The sequence below is a fragment of the Leptonychotes weddellii genome, chromosome 10 (assembly GCF_054177405.1).
Source record: "Leptonychotes weddellii isolate Sample4059 chromosome 10, ASM5417740v2, whole genome shotgun sequence".
In the NCBI taxonomy this organism is placed as follows: Eukaryota; Metazoa; Chordata; class Mammalia; order Carnivora; family Phocidae; genus Leptonychotes; species Leptonychotes weddellii.
Window position 1 is genome coordinate 80731195 of NC_138378.1, and position 15738 is coordinate 80746932.

The following is a 15738-nucleotide window of genomic DNA, read 5'->3' on the forward strand; positions in this document are numbered from 1 at the left end:
TTTTCATTTGTTTGTTTTGTTTTTGTCCATCATCAAAAGATTTCCAAAGCTCAGTGTAAACTTTTTCTAGCATATGTAAGTGAAAGTTTTCACATTCAGAGGGTGTAGCATCTTCTTAATGCTACCTGTTTCACTAGCAGTTCACTTACCGAATTCATGTGAGACTTGATGCAACTGTTGGCCAAATATAACAGTTTTACGTAACATGAAGACTGATATAGATTTAGGACTTTTTTGGGGGGTGCTGTAAGAAACAGAAACAAACAAAAAACCGTTGATTTAAGCCAACTTTGACAAAAATTTTTCAGGTATGACCGCCAGTAAATCACCTAAGATGGGGTGGGGTGGTAGATGGGACGTTAGATGACTGACGTTAGATACATGGAGAAGGTGGGAGAGGTTAGAGAATCCTCATAATTTGGGCAGACACTTCAAACTGTTCTGCTACAATCTATTAAATAATTCTGAAGAGAAAAATCACAATGCCAAAGAATTATCTTTAACTTTGAAACTCGTAGTCAATTCATTCTACTTGAATGGTTCAGGAACATATCTAGATATAATCCAGATTATAAATGTTAACAGGGAAGTTACCAGAATCTGACAGCAAGAGCCCTGAGTTCCAATGTGGAAAAACTTCCTTTGGTTGAATTTTCTTTAATATGACAAATATTTTTATCAATTAAGATAGAATTTAACTTCAAGCATAATTTAAAATGATAGTAAAACAGAATTACTTTGAGAAGATACTCCATGTTAGTTTTTCTTTGATATGGAAGTATTCACAAGGCTCTTTAATTATTACTTTAGTAGAATTTATAATTAAATGAATGGCAGCTATCAACTTAGTTCTTCTGAAATCCCACTAGTACCACTGTATATTAGCACTTTTCAGAATCCAAAACCTGACCTAATAAAGATGACAAAAATTTTGTAATTTCATTTTAAGTATAGGACTAGGCAAATCAGACCTCTAGCTAGATTGGGATAATGTCCATTGTGAATCAGAAAAAATTGCTGACATACAGCATCACAGCACTAAGGAAGTCAAGGGAAAATTGTTCAACTGATATTTGCATAGTTATCACCTTTGTTTAAAAAATGGGTGATCATTATGCTTCTTTCAGATTGTAATAATTTCCACACAGCTCTTTTTCTCCTAAAAGATCATATAACCTCTAACCCTTCCATGGATACTTATCTTTTCCTCATGTTGTTATATAATTTTTGAGTTATATGTTTCAAAAAAAAATCTGTGTAATGAGTTAGTGCATATGTCACCTCTCATTCTTCTTTTCTACACCTTGTAGGGTTTCCCCACCTAATCATAGAACACACAGAAGGCATTTGGTAGATACCAACTGACACGGGCTAGAAGGATTTCACAATAAAGAGATAAAGTACTCAACATCAAGTGGGCTGTGGTATACCAACCACAAAATAATATATTTATTTTTCCAACATTTTCCTTTATTGATAAAAACTACACAAAAGCTAATTGATAATTAATTTAAAAAGCAATGTTATACATTATCTTGTACTTAGAAATTTGTCAACTTGGCAGTTTCATTCATTGACCACATGACCATCGTTCTTCATATGCCTGTGTCCAGATGAGAAGATTTCTGCTGGTCTTTCTAACTGGAGGTCTGTACAGATCCCATTCAGAATTCTTACACAGTGAAAACTCACATGAGGACTGCCAGTAGGAAAAAAAAGTCAAAACTCTTCATACTGTGTATATCGTGTGTCTTGAAGGATCATTCACCCAGATTTTACCGGATTTTCATTCCAGTAGTTTTGCCAAACTCTGTGGTCAACTTTGTTTCTTTGTGGTCTGTAGTAAAGCAAATTTTCTTTTGGTACAACATAAGCTTTAATGCCCATGTTTAGAATTGGAAACAGAATCACTGACCAGGAAAAAAAAAAAATGAAAGTAGAACAAACCAAATAGGAACAAACAGCATTTTAGAGGGAAAATGAAATAAAGCAATTGAAATCAAGTCTGTGAGAGTTACACACACCTAACAAGGAAAACTGTCTTGTTTCCCCAACTCCCCACCCCCCCACCCCAGGTCCCCCCCACCCCCCCTGTGGTTCTCCAGCCCAGGAACCATGCAGTGTAGAAAAAGCAAATATACAAACAAACCTATATGTAGCTAGGATGAAATCTATTTTTATAAGAACTCGACACTTTCACTATTTACATCCAGGAGCATTTCTGTTTTATGTTTTGAAGCAAAGAAAGTTCTGTAGTTCTCCTGGTTATGCTGCAGGTGCATCCTCTGCCCTCTCTCAGCAGTTTCGTTTTTCCATTCCTCTACGTCCTAAGTGTTTTAGCAGGAACGATGAGCCAGCTTGCTTGCGCAACTGTGGACACCCCTTCTCCTTCAAGATGAAGCCCCCCCCCCACGCTGAGGTCCCCCACGAGGAGTTGGCTTTCCCATTAGTTTGTTATTCTCTCCAGATAAATGGCCGGCGCCGCCGACCTGGCGATGGTGGCGATGAAGCTGTGGTCGCGCCCGAGCTCCAGGCTGGGGGTTTCGTCCTGCTCCGGAGACACTGCTTCGTAGCCCTTGTGGACGCGGAGCGGCTGGTGAGCCTGGCAGTAGCCGATCACAGGCGGCTCGTAGCTGTAATAGGGCAAGGGCTTCACGTGGTGCGGGATCTGGTGTGAGAAAGAGAAAGACTGGTTACGAAAATGCGGCGCTGGAAGGGTAACAAGAGGACACTCCTGGGATTTTACTCTGAACTCGTTGGTTTTAAGGCATCAACTACTGATTCCGCTATTAATAAACATAAAACAAAATAAGGATTGCTAGTATTTAACTCGATACTGTTTTGTCCAGATAGATAAGCCTTATATATGATTTTCTGTACAAAGTGTGTGTGTGTTTATATACCTTGTATATGCATCTTATATATAGTTGTGTGTATATGCTTTTTTTACATATACTTTTATATAAAGTGTGTGTGTATGTATGTATATACACACATATATTCATATACACATATACACATATTCATTCATACACACTTTGTATATAAAATCATAAAGATTTTTCTATGCTCAGTCCGGTCATCTATCTTTCTATCTATTGCCATAGAGAGAGTTAAAAACAACCTAAATTCCCATCAACAGGGAATTTTAAAATATATTAGGTAAATTCATACACTTGTAGACAGATAATACAAAGATTTGGGAGGGCCCATCTGTTATAGTATGGCAAGATAGGATATTAAGAGAAAATTAATGTGAAAAGAATATACAGTGTGATCCATTTTGTGTAAATACAAATGTAAACGTATGTAGAGTTTTTACTTTTAAAATATCTTTATATATAATTGAACTCTTTATTGTGGGCATATATGTTTTACTTAAAATTTTAAAAAAATAATCACAATGTCCTATAGATTATTTCTAACAATTCTATAAATTCTGAACAAAAGAACTCTAGAATCATGAAAGCAGACACATCCTTGTGTTCATAATATATAATGCTATTGATTTCAAGCTAACAAGCCAGATATGTGTCTAATGTTAGAATAATATACCTGAATAATCATTTATAGAAATCCCTTTAATAGGAAAAGCTAAAAATATTAAAATTAGTTTTTTGTGTTTTTTTGGTAGAGAGAGTGAGAGTGAGGGAGGAGGGGCAGAGGGAGAGAGAGAGAATCTTAAGTAGGCTCCACGCCCAGCATGGAGCCCAACATGGGCTCGATTATGACCTGAGCCAAAATCAAGAGTCGAATGCTTAACCAACTGAGTCACCCGGGCGCCCCAAATTACAGTACTTTTGATGCTGTGCAGCTTTTAATTAAACCACAAATTTCCGATAAAGCAAAATGTGTCATAAGCTTAGAGAAAAGAAAATGAGGATTGCTTAATTCTTTATATCACACTAGAGCATTTCTCATAACCCACTAGATCTGATCTGACACTCTTGGTCAACAGTCCCCAGATGATAAAATTGCAAACACTTCACTCTCCTGTCAGGCAAGAGTTGGAGCAATTTAAACTTTTGTCTCTCCGCTCCAATGCACTGCTGTACTTGGCTTTATGACGCCACGCTAGGGCTCTGCAGACCACATTGCCTCTTGACCTGCTGCTCCCTGTTAGACTTGAACAGTGGGCCCACTGGAGGGAGATGGCAAGACTAGAGGAGATGGAGGGAACTGCTCTGTGGTGGGCTTCCTCTCTGATTCTTCCTGCTCCAGGGAGCTACCCCAACGAGGCCCCATCATACTGGCCGCGGCAGCGTCTTCCCACAGTAGCCGGCCATTCCAGTGTGTAGTCTTCCTCAACATGTCCCCTCCGAGTCTCCAGCACCAAAGAAATGTGAGGTGTATCTCCACAAAGCTCCTCCTCCGAGCTTGTAATTTTACAATGCCAAACCTCTCCGTTTAGTCCTTTAGTCCCACAGGGGGTAGGGGTGGCAGTTACCGCCTGAAATTGCTGTCTCTGTTACACTGTGGCACTTTTAGCCTTTGCGTGAACTTAGCTAATAACTCTGCATCTTTTTTTTTTTTTTAAGATTTTATTTATTGAGAGAGAAAGAGTGAGAGAGAAGAGTGTACGCCTGCATGTGCAAGAGGGGAAAAGGGGTAGAGGAAAGGCGCAGAGACAGAGGGAGAGGGAATCTCAAGCAGACTCCCCGCTGAGTGGGGAGCCGACCTGGGGGCTCGATCCCACGACCCTGGGATCATGACCAGAGTGGAAATTAAGAGTTGGATGCTCAACTGACTGAGCCACCCAGGTGCCCCAATAACTCTGTATTTAATTAGCAATTCATGTAACATGCTTTGTTAAAATAACTGATAGGTTGCCAGTCTCCTGACTAGACTATATAAGACTCTTTCTCTAGGTTAAACTGCAGAAATTGTTGTTATAATTTCATAATTTGGTAGTGAAGTTAACCCCCAAAGGTCTTATGGGTTAATTGTTCTGTAGGAAGTTAACCAATCTTATGTCTAACTTGGCCACCTTACTTTAAGAATCCATTCCTCCTATAAAACTGTATAAATCCCTCAAATGTTCTTCAAACTAGGCCTTATGTTTTCTTCCTGGTATCCCCATTAGTGTGTTATGCAAAATTTTGACACAAATTCATTATCTGTTTACATGAGAATTGTGTTTTAAACACCTCTATGCTTATTAAGATAAAAGTCACCTCCTCACATTTTTAAAAAATATAGATTAAAGCAATGTTTTTGGTGGATGATCACAACTCATTAGTAGGTTATAAAATCAATTTAATGAATCCAGATAAACATTTTAAAAATGGAATTAACTAGAACAGAAAGTATTAGAGTGTATCATGAGCAAGGGTAAGTTGCTTCATAACAGTTTTGTCTCAAATTTGTGTGTGCTCGTGAGTGTGTGTCTACCAAATCACCCTGTGATTTTTTTTTAAAACTGGGAATCACAATAAAAGATGCTTCCAAAAATACTCAAAGCACATAGTCAGATTGCAGTTTATTTTAATGTGATCAGCAACAGCTGGATAAATTCCCATCCTTCATTTACTATTCTCTTTTTTTCTAACTCACATAATGCAATTTTTCTCAGTGAGTGAGAAAATTAAGCAAATATATATTTCTTTATTTTTTGGATGAGACACCTTGATTTCTAATGAAGGCAAACACTATTTTCAGCAAGTGTTAAATAGTAGAGGAAAGATCATTTCTCATCAAACAAGATGTTGATATAATCTGGAATATACAATTCTGCTCTCAAAAAATCTGAACAAAAATACATGGTAGGTCAAATTAGTGATTGATATAGAGATATTTTAGACATTGCACATTAACTTCTGTGCTGGCAGTGAGAACAAGGAACAAATTATAGGACAATGTGGTTGGATTACTAGATAATAAAGTTAGATCTCTGAATTTTGGGTTTTTTTTCTTTTTCTTTTTTTCTCACTCATATAGACTTCTCCCTATAAATCAGTTCAGGTCCAGACATGAAATGTTTGTCAGCAAGTTCTATTTTAGGTCACCTCATAGGATTTTGCTGTGTGTCAGATAGGTAGAGATATCTGTGATTAGTGTCAAGGGTCACCAAAACTCTGAAAAAGCATAGAAATGAAGCCACTTTGTTGTGACATTTCAGCAGAAAGAATTTTATGAAGACCTTAGGAGTCCATTCGTGCTTTTTTATTGTTAATAGGTGGAATAATTCAACTCTAAACCATAAAAAAACAAATCAAATTATTTCCAATGGCAGCAACATTCAGTGGGCATAGAATCTTTGTTGCACACTTTCATTTGAAGGAATGACTCGTCTCCAAATTAGCCAAATTACTAAAACACCTCAAAATAAAGATTACGCATGGATTCTGGTTTTGTCCACTCCTCTGGCCACTGCAATAAGAAGATGGTTGCCCTCCTCTGGTCACTGCAATAAGAAGATGGTTGAACTACAAACACAGATGAACCATAAATGCAAAATGAGACAGGGTCCCACAGACCCTACTAAAACCAGATTAATCTACAGATGGAAACCATTAGCTTTTACGTGAACATCGTTGAATTTTCATTGTGAAGTCCCAAAAGGTGAATTGAAGTGGGAAAGAAGAATTTTTATCTAAGAAACTATGGCATTTATCTTCAAATAAAGTTGATTCAAATGTCAAGGGACCTGTATTAGCAGCAGCACATCCAGTTTATATGTTCCATCATCTCTGAACTCAGAAAATTTGTTTTGCTATGACAGTTGGACCAGTTTATTTTTTGCTTCAATGAACAAGGGCTCCTGCCATTTTCTCTATTGTATTTGAGACAGGCTTAGAAGCTCCAGCAGGATAAAAAACATTATAAAGCGCCCTCCCGCACAACAGCCCAATAGCACGAATTCAAAAGCCATGTGAGTTGGCAAGCTCTAAAAGGATATCTGAAATGTTTGCTCATTTACTCTTAAAGTCTATTCTGCAGGGCACTATGTAATCAACTGATTTTGTGGTTTCTGAGGAGCTAAGAGACTGAGGTCTTGTACTTTATAGTAATAATGTACAGTACATTAACCACCTGGGTCCCTGTGTGTATCACTGTTTCCTTTCCAGCAGTCAAAACAAAGTATCCTTAAGTTCCCCTCAATGTGTATTTGATATTTTTGTAAATGTGTTCTTAGAGCTTTTCCAAACGGTCCCTGTGTTCTGTCAGCTCTCTGACGGACCTCATTCTGGGGCACAGCACAACAACACTACTTAAAGATGGCCTCATTCTTATGCTTGACTGCTCATTGATTGCTTTGGAAGCTGCACTTTATTTACAGATAATAGGTGTGGTACATGGAATGAAGGAGTCTCATTGGGGAAGTATACTACACTGAAATTCTGTCATTTGCTTCTCTCAAGAATATGAACACTTGAACTCAAATTGAATTTAAACTTTTATAGGGGCACATAAACTTCCATAGAGGCATATTTCATAACTAAATCTGAGGTAGGTTACAAAAGGGAAAATCATTATTATCACTAATTATAAGTCACTTTAATCCCGCTGAGTTTCCTGCAAATCCTCTGAAAATGGGTATAATAATGACATCTCATTTACCTCTATAAATCTCAGATAACTCTGAAAGTACTCCCTGTTTTTCAAGAAAGAAGGAATACCCTAAAAAGACATATCCCACTCTAGTTTTACTCAACACTGACAGTGTCTTTCCTGAAAATGTTCCCTGTCTTTCGTCTTACAGTTTCCATTTGAGAGATGCAAGGACACAAAAGGTCACAGAGTGGCTCATTAACGGAGGCTCTCAGTCCTACTTTGTGCACTCAGAAGCTTAGACATCTTAGCAGATGTTCTGGTTTTCTGACAACATTCTTTACCCTTTGCTTAGAATATGGTTTTCTTCCAACATGCTAGGGGGAGTATAAAAGGACACACTTCTCTCAATTACAGTGGCTCACAGAGTGAATGATTCAAAGAGGGAAGTGAAGGAAAGAGAATGTTTAAATCTTGGGAGGAAGGGCAAAAGTATAGTGGGATATGCAGAGCTTCAAAAGTCTACAAATTGATTCAGATCCCATAATTTTACATCCATAATAATTATATTTAAAATGAGAAATGAATGTGTCTGTGTAGTTAATGTGAGAGTAATGTGAAACGGACTCTTGATATATGTGATCATGAAAGTCTTTTGAAGTTCAGTTTTGTTATAAGCATGAAATTCCAATATCATTACCCTCTTTTCTCAAAGGTATTAGCGTTAGTTATAAGTAGTTTAATAGCCTGATCATTTTAAAATTACCATGCACTATCATCAGTCTTATTTATTAACTTTTCATGAACATTGTTCACATTTCAGTATGAGTTCTTTCAATTGAAGTCATAAAAAGTTGATTTTCAATTTCCTAAATGACATTTGGTCTCTAATTTTCGGAATTAAAGGGTAGTGCCTGACTACTCAGACCATTTAAAAAGTACCATCCTACAAATCCAGATGAGGAATTCAATATAGTTGAATTGCTTAATGGAGATGGACACTTGGTTTATTGGAAATAAAATAGATTAAAAATGAAGGGCAATAGCTAAATGAGTATATAACTTAGCCTTTATTCTACTCGCTGCATTAGTCTGTGACAAGGATTAACAGGGACCAAGAAAATGTAAACAAATTTGGCTAGAGGTTTTTCAGGAATTTTGATCAAAGCTGACAGAACCTCATCCCATTTAAGTTAGTTGGGTAAAAGGGAGACTTAATTGACTCATAGACACAAGAAAGGATCTAGCAGCTAAGCAGAAGAGCAAGGGTACCACTGGGTCTCAAGAACAACTGACACCAAGAACACAGATGTCACCAGGAACCTCTCAGTCAATCCTGCCTGATGATCTCTACACGTTATCTTCACATCCTGATTGCCAAATGGCTTCCTTCATCTGATTGAACACGTGGCGGCAACAGCTCTAGAAGTTTGCATGTATCCAGCCATAGTAGATTGCACAAATGACTGTAGTTCTTCTAACTCCTCTCATCAAAATGTAGTATCTATTTCTCCTTGCCTTAAATACTGGATGGTCTTGTGATTTTCTTTGCCCAGTAGAGCACAGCAGCAGTAATGCTGCTTGCATCCCAAGGTTCCTAGGATCCTGGCCAGGCTAGACCACTGGAGAATGGAAGGCCCTGTGGAGCCACAGAGTCATCTTAGACTAGCCAGTGTCCCTTGAGGTCCACAGAAGTTCATCACAGGCACATGAGCCCAGGAACAAAAACCCCCAGCTGGCCCAGAGGAGCAGAATTGCTCAGCCACTTCCCCTCATTCCGGAAAAGCATCTGAGAAATTGTACTGAGCTGTTACATTGACTGTTCCTACAAACCTGATTTCATCCCTCACTTCTCAATTGAGAGACTTAAAATAACAATCGCCCCTTCATAAATTTTGCCTCTTTAGGTTTTGAATATCTGAAGGCACTTATAACATAAAAAGGAGACACAAGAAAAGTAATGATTCTAAAGCAATTCATCGAATTACATTATTTAATCCTGTTCTGCAATAAGACATTCTTACTCACTGTTTTTGTTTTATTTTTTTCTTCCAAGATTTTATTTATTTGCTTTTTTAAAAGATTTTATTTATTTATTTGAGAGAGAGCGAGAGGGCAAGTGGGGTGGGGGGCAGAGGGAGAAGCAGACTCCCCACTGAGCAGGAAGCCCCACGTAGGGCTCAATCCCAGAACCCTGGGATCATGACCTAAGCAGATGCTTAACTGACTGAGCCACCCTGGTGCCCTATTTATTCACTTGAAAGAGAGAGAGAATGAAAGAGAGAGAGAGAGCGTTCAGGAGTCCATGAGCAGAGAGAGAGCAGGGGGGTGGGGATAGGGAAAGGAAGAGAATCCCAGGCAGACTCTGTGCTGACCCCAGGCTGGATCCCACAATCCTGATATCCTGACCTGAGCCAAAGCCAAGAGTTAGAAGCTCAACTGACTGAGCCATCCGGCACCCCTCTTACTGTTTTTAAATGCAGGCTTGCTTCTTAATTAGAAAATACCAATTACCTAAGTATTAGTTTCTATTAATAAAAAAGTAAAACTGTCAACATCACCTGACATTACTTATAAAACATTTGCTAAAAAGCTTATTTTAAAGCACAATTTTGAAAAATATCTTGAACTCAAAGTCAAGATGGAAATTTGAGCCTTGATTGCTATCTTTCCAAGTTAGCACTCAAATGGACAAAGTTTTTTTTTATTTAACAGATCATTTGTTTTTCCATCACTAAATCAAAAACTCTTAGAAATTCCTATAACATAGAGGAGAGAGGAGAATGAATTAAAATAAAAATTTACTAGCATATAATTCAATGCAACTGGAGGAAAAGCTGGTTTAGATTGGGGAAGGTCCTTTGAAGAACTATGATATACTCACCAGCTTTGAGTGTCCAGGATTGGTGAGGTAGGAAGAAAAGGCAGGGTTCTGGGCAATCCCTGGTCATAAGTAAAAGCTGGAGAACATCAGAGGTTGAAAAGGGGGATAATGAGCCTTACTTTCAGGATCCCATGTTGTGGAACACTAAGTAAACAAGGGTATGCCTGTACCAAAAAGCTAATCTGCTATTTAAGGAAATGGTGAGTTCTTCAAGTGACAAAAGTAAAACAGAACTTCTCTGTTTTATTTCTTGTTGTTCAGCTGCCTTCACCAGCAGCCACTCTCTCTCCCACCACCCCCACCTTCAACTGGTTCACTAATTAAACAAAGCCTATCTCCTTAAAAAAGAGGCCCATGCAATCTCTGACATCCTAATACTATATACACACAAACACTTTTCTCCCTAAGTAGTAACTATAATAGAGAACAATCTCCAGAAGTAAGATTCAAGAATTCAAGAGAAGATGATAAATGGAAATGATGAGTGAAAAAGTCAAGATTTCCTAAAAACGAATGAAACTAGAAAGAGTTGAAAATGCATTCTCATTGAACTTCATCATCTTGATGACATTGCTTGGTTGCATAATAGATATTCATGTTATTTGTTGAATGAAAGAACAATAACAGTTTTATCTTTCTCACATTTTGTTTTTAAGATCAAATAAGTAATACATGTGACAAAATCTAAAATAATCTGTCACAAGCACTCATTGCGTTTATTGATCTTTGTTTTTGAAAATCTCTAAAGAAAAACAAGAAGATAATGGCGCAAATTGCTAACTGTCCTACTTCCATTTTGTTTATGGGCTGAAGTGTGTACCAAGTTGCTCTGGCGCAAAATACACGAAACTAAACACACTGTATTTGGCTTTTTATCTTGACGGGACTCTTCAGACCATTTTAAACTTAAGTTCTGACTAAAGCTGCACACGAGCATTTGCTTTCATTGTTCTGTTCTTATTTAAAGATAGGAATGTGTACTATTTGTGCACTCATGGTTGTCCAAATTTTAACTTTTAAGTCAGTCATGGGATAACAGAACAGAACATCCACTTACATCTTTATTGCTCTCCTACTAGGCCGCCTGGTCTGTAAGGTGTCCAGAGAGTTGATTAAGTTAATGAACGAGGTACTAGCTGTTCTTTGAAGTTAGCTTTGACTCCCTTAACTGGAAAGCTTATTACATCACCAGCACTCTCAGTGTTCAGTGAGGTTTTGGGCTAATGAGCTGGATTAATTAGCTAGTATTAACTTCTAAAGGCTTTCCTTCTGTTGCTCTGGCCTCTGAATTCGAAAGAGTAAGGACTCCCTAATAGTGCAGGACAAGCAAACATCCTATTGAAGTGAAATCTACATCAATACTTCGATAAAAAATAGAGACAACAAAATTTCAAAACCCACATCTTTCACCTCTGAAAAAAAAAACAAAAACAAACTGTGGAAGTGTCAGTGATATACAAGGATGTATAGAAGACAAGTCTTGCCTAAAACAGAAGACAGTGATCACCACTTGAGCCCAAATCTACTGCTGGAAACGTAAAAACGAAACCAAACAAAAGAAAACAAACAAGAACAAAACTTATCAGCGAATGTAACAAACAGATTCAATGTAAGATTTACTTTGCAATCCCTCCTCAGAAATTTGGAAAGGGAAATAAACCAAAAGCCAACACCAGGGAAGGTGCAAGCAAGCAAGCATTAGAGACGTTTTCCTTCTAGGTTCATTTTCAGCTTCTCCACAATGTTCAGAGTAGCTTATTTCTAGTTTCCATATGAGTTTTTGTAGTATTCTGTGCAGTTTTGTGTTAAATTCTTAATTGTGTCCTTAACTTGTTTTATGCAAGAGCATGTATCTTATCTAATCCAAATGTGAATGATCTGTTCAGCTTTTGAAGATACACTACCTTTGTGATCTTCCCCAGACATGCAATTTGATAGTGCAGTGGGTATTCAGTAAAAGCTAGAAATGTTTTAAAAATGTAAAAATAAAATGAAATGAAAATCTTATATAAGGAAGGTGATTGAGTTTCTTGCATTCGTGCATTTTTTCATCCCATGGTAAAAGTTTAGAACCAAATGACAATTACAGAAGGAAGAAAACCCCAGAAGTACATACACCTTGATAGGATGAGTAACCCGATTCTAATAGAGTTTAAATAGAACTTCTTGGGGCACTGACTGATCCTAATGAAAAGAGGCATGGCAATGTATATTTAATTACAAAAATAGGAGAAGCCCATTTGGAAAATGCAATTAAAGTTGTTATTCTGATTGAATATATTTTAGAACAGCATGGTAGAGTGATACATAAATAATATTGGTCTCATATTTTTAATAAAATGTGTTAGGCTCTAGGTTACTGCCTGGATCTCTGCCACGGAGTATATACTATTAAGGAGTAATTATATAAAGTGAATTTGCCATAATAGTATACTTATTTATGTATCCATTCATTCACATAGCAAATATTTATCACTGAGATTGGCTAACTTTTTCTGGAAAGGGCCAGTAGTAAATATTTTAGGCTTGCAATCCATACAATCTCTGTCACAACTAGGAAACAACTCTACCATTGTAGCAGGAGAGTAGGCTTAGACAAAACGTACACAAGCGAGTGTGGCTCTCATCAATTGATTTATGAACACTGCAATTTGAATTTCATGTAATTTTCAGGTGCCAGAAAACATCTTCTTTTGATTTTTTTTCCCCAACCATTAAAAAAATAAAAACTATTCAGCTTGGGGCTAACTTACTAAGCTAGGCATTGTGGTAGGTGCCGGGGATAGGAAGAAGAATAAAATAAAGGTGCCTACTGAAAGAACCTCTTCAGAACTGATAGAAGATCCACCTGATTCTAATGCTCTTTGTTTGAAACTGCATCATCCAAATCAGTGAAGAGAGGGAGAAAAGCACTCCCCGCCAGTGGGCACAGCGGGTTTTCTTGTGAAGATCCAGGTCTTCCACTCTGGAATAAAGCTCTCCGCGGTTCCCAGACAAAGAGCTGGACCCACACAACCTTGGTACTTAGAAGTCCGACTTGAACCTCCAGGTGGGAGTTCTGATGTCACCATTCGGGTCATTTAGATCAAACATGCTCAGGCAGAATAAACGCCCAATGACCTTTCAGCGAAGATCTTAAGCAACACTCAAGCCCATGAATCTGCCCCTGGATATATGACAGCTTATAACGCAGGGTCTGAGGGAATTTGCGTGCTTTTGTAAAAGAGGGTAAGTTCATGGGTCACGGAACCATAAACAGGTTTTGTTTTGTGGAGAAGGTTAAAAAGCCTTCTATTTCTCAATCTCAACAAGGCTTTTCCCATCTCTGGGCCTTTGTACTCGCCATTCATTTTGTCTGGGATATTCTTCTTCCAACTCTTTTCGTAGGATTATGCTGATCTTTTGAGTCCGTGCTTAAATGTCATGTTTCTAGAAGGACCTTCCCTCACCACCTTGTCTAAAATGCCACTCCGTCCCTACTCACACATAGAAGCCATCCCCTGACTCAATTCCCTGTTTATTTTCTTCACAGCATTTATCAAAATGTTAAATATCTGTGATCGTGTATATCTTTGCTCCTTTACTAACTGTTTCCTCCCAGTGTAAGCTCCGTGCTGTCACAGAATGTTTCTGGTTGGTTTGGTACTGCCTGGCTAGAATATTTCAATAAATGTGTGCTCAAAGAATTATGAATTTATGAGAGATATTTGTTAGGGAATTCGGTTTTATTTGGAAGAAATTTGCCTCCAAAACTGTGAACTTCCTTTCCTTTGTCTTTTTCCACTGTTCCTTACCCATTCTCTGCTTTGCATTTAAACAGGGACCTTGGATGACACACAAATACTTTCTATCTACACATTTCTGCATGCCTGGCCCTGTGTTGAGAGCTAAAAGTATTAGGATGATTAAAGGTGTCCATGACCTTAAGGAACCCATAACTTAATGTGGAAGACAAAAGAGAGCAGAATTTTACAATGTGACCTCATTTATGGTCCAATGCAATAGTAGAGGCGTATGAAAAATGACAAGGGAGGAAAGAAGAGGGAGTAAGATGCTTATCAGGTGGTTGCTGATCCAAAGAATGGATGCTTAGGAAGTCACCAGTAGACAGCCCGGTGCTGCGTGCAGCTTCTATATACAGTCAGCATATCTGCTACTATTACTATGGCACATGGCTTCCCATGAGCCATGGGGAGCCCACTGCCCAGGCTAGCCTGTTTTAAATCTTAACAATCTATCTGACTTACCCACAACTTGCCCTCGAAGGGAATGGATTCCACATCCTCAATCTCTTCCGCCACTGTTTCCACCTCTCAGCCCACCACCGCCTTAGTCTCTTACAGCTGAAGCATCCCTAAGTTGTGCTGAGCAGCTGAGACTGACCATAGCTTATGGGCAGGACATGGAGACAGCCAACCCTTGCACCCTTAATGAAAGCCGAGAAATGGAGATCCTCACCTTCCTTTCCACGTGCCATTTGGGATTTCATCAACCATACAAACTGCCCTTAAAACAGTGGTTCTCAGGCCTGGCTGCAGCTTTGACACCTCTGTGGTGACTGTAAAAATGCTTAAGTCTGGTGCTTATCCCAGATCAATTAAATCAGAATTTCTGGGGTATGGCCCAGGCCACCCTATTTTTAAAAAGCACCCACTCAAATGTGCAACCGAGGTTGAAAACACTACTTCTTGTTACATTTAGATTGCTTTCCTTTAAAGATGTAGGCCCAGCAGGGAGTACACAATATGATTTACCTAATTCCCCACACCTGCCTGGAGACTGCCTCGCTCAAAACAAAGCAGATTACTTCCCAATCTGAAGTCACCAAACATGGCGCACATATGTGTGCTTTTTACTCTCCAATTAAATTTTCTTTTTCTTAAGTTCAATTCATTACTGCTAATTATTCTGTCTCACCCATTGAGTTTCTTCACTTGGCCCTATTCATATTCTTGTAGGTGATTATTCTGCCGGGCTTTTAGTTATTATCAATTTGGTTATGTATATATCCTACTCTTTTGTCTAAAGTTAGGTGTAATTCAGTTGGGTAAGTTTAACAACTACCATTATACACATGTTTTTTAAATAGCTACTTGTAGGTGAATTACCTTGCCTTGATGGCAAAGTGCCCATAAATGTTCAGTCAGCTGGAGAACCCCTTTGGCTAAACATTTTCACAATCTATTTCTTTTATTTTTTTTTAAGTAATTTAATTTACTGGGATGGTAGTAATAGCCCATTCCACTTTGCACTATGGGGAAGAAAGGATATTTTTATCTACTTAAAAGCTAATAAAGACTCCCACTGTTGAAAAATATTCAAACCTCCCAATTATTTCCATCAAGTGATAAATTTTTTTTTTT

General features: G+C 38.1%; 1 protein-coding gene across 2 annotated transcripts in view; it reads right to left on the reverse strand.

Moving 5' to 3' along the window:
* Positions 1 to 2094: 2094 nt before the first annotated feature.
* The window catches only part of LRRTM4 (leucine rich repeat transmembrane neuronal 4), a 649649-nt gene continuing 636005 nt past the window's right edge, over positions 2095 to 15738 (reverse strand). For both annotated transcript variants that reach the window (XM_081796657.1, XM_081796658.1), the window contains exon 3: positions 2095 to 2668. In XM_081796657.1, the coding sequence (XP_081652783.1) occupies positions 2447 to 2668 (222 nt within the window). In that variant the 3' untranslated portion in view covers positions 2095 to 2446. The remainder of the gene's footprint in view (positions 2669 to 15738) is intronic.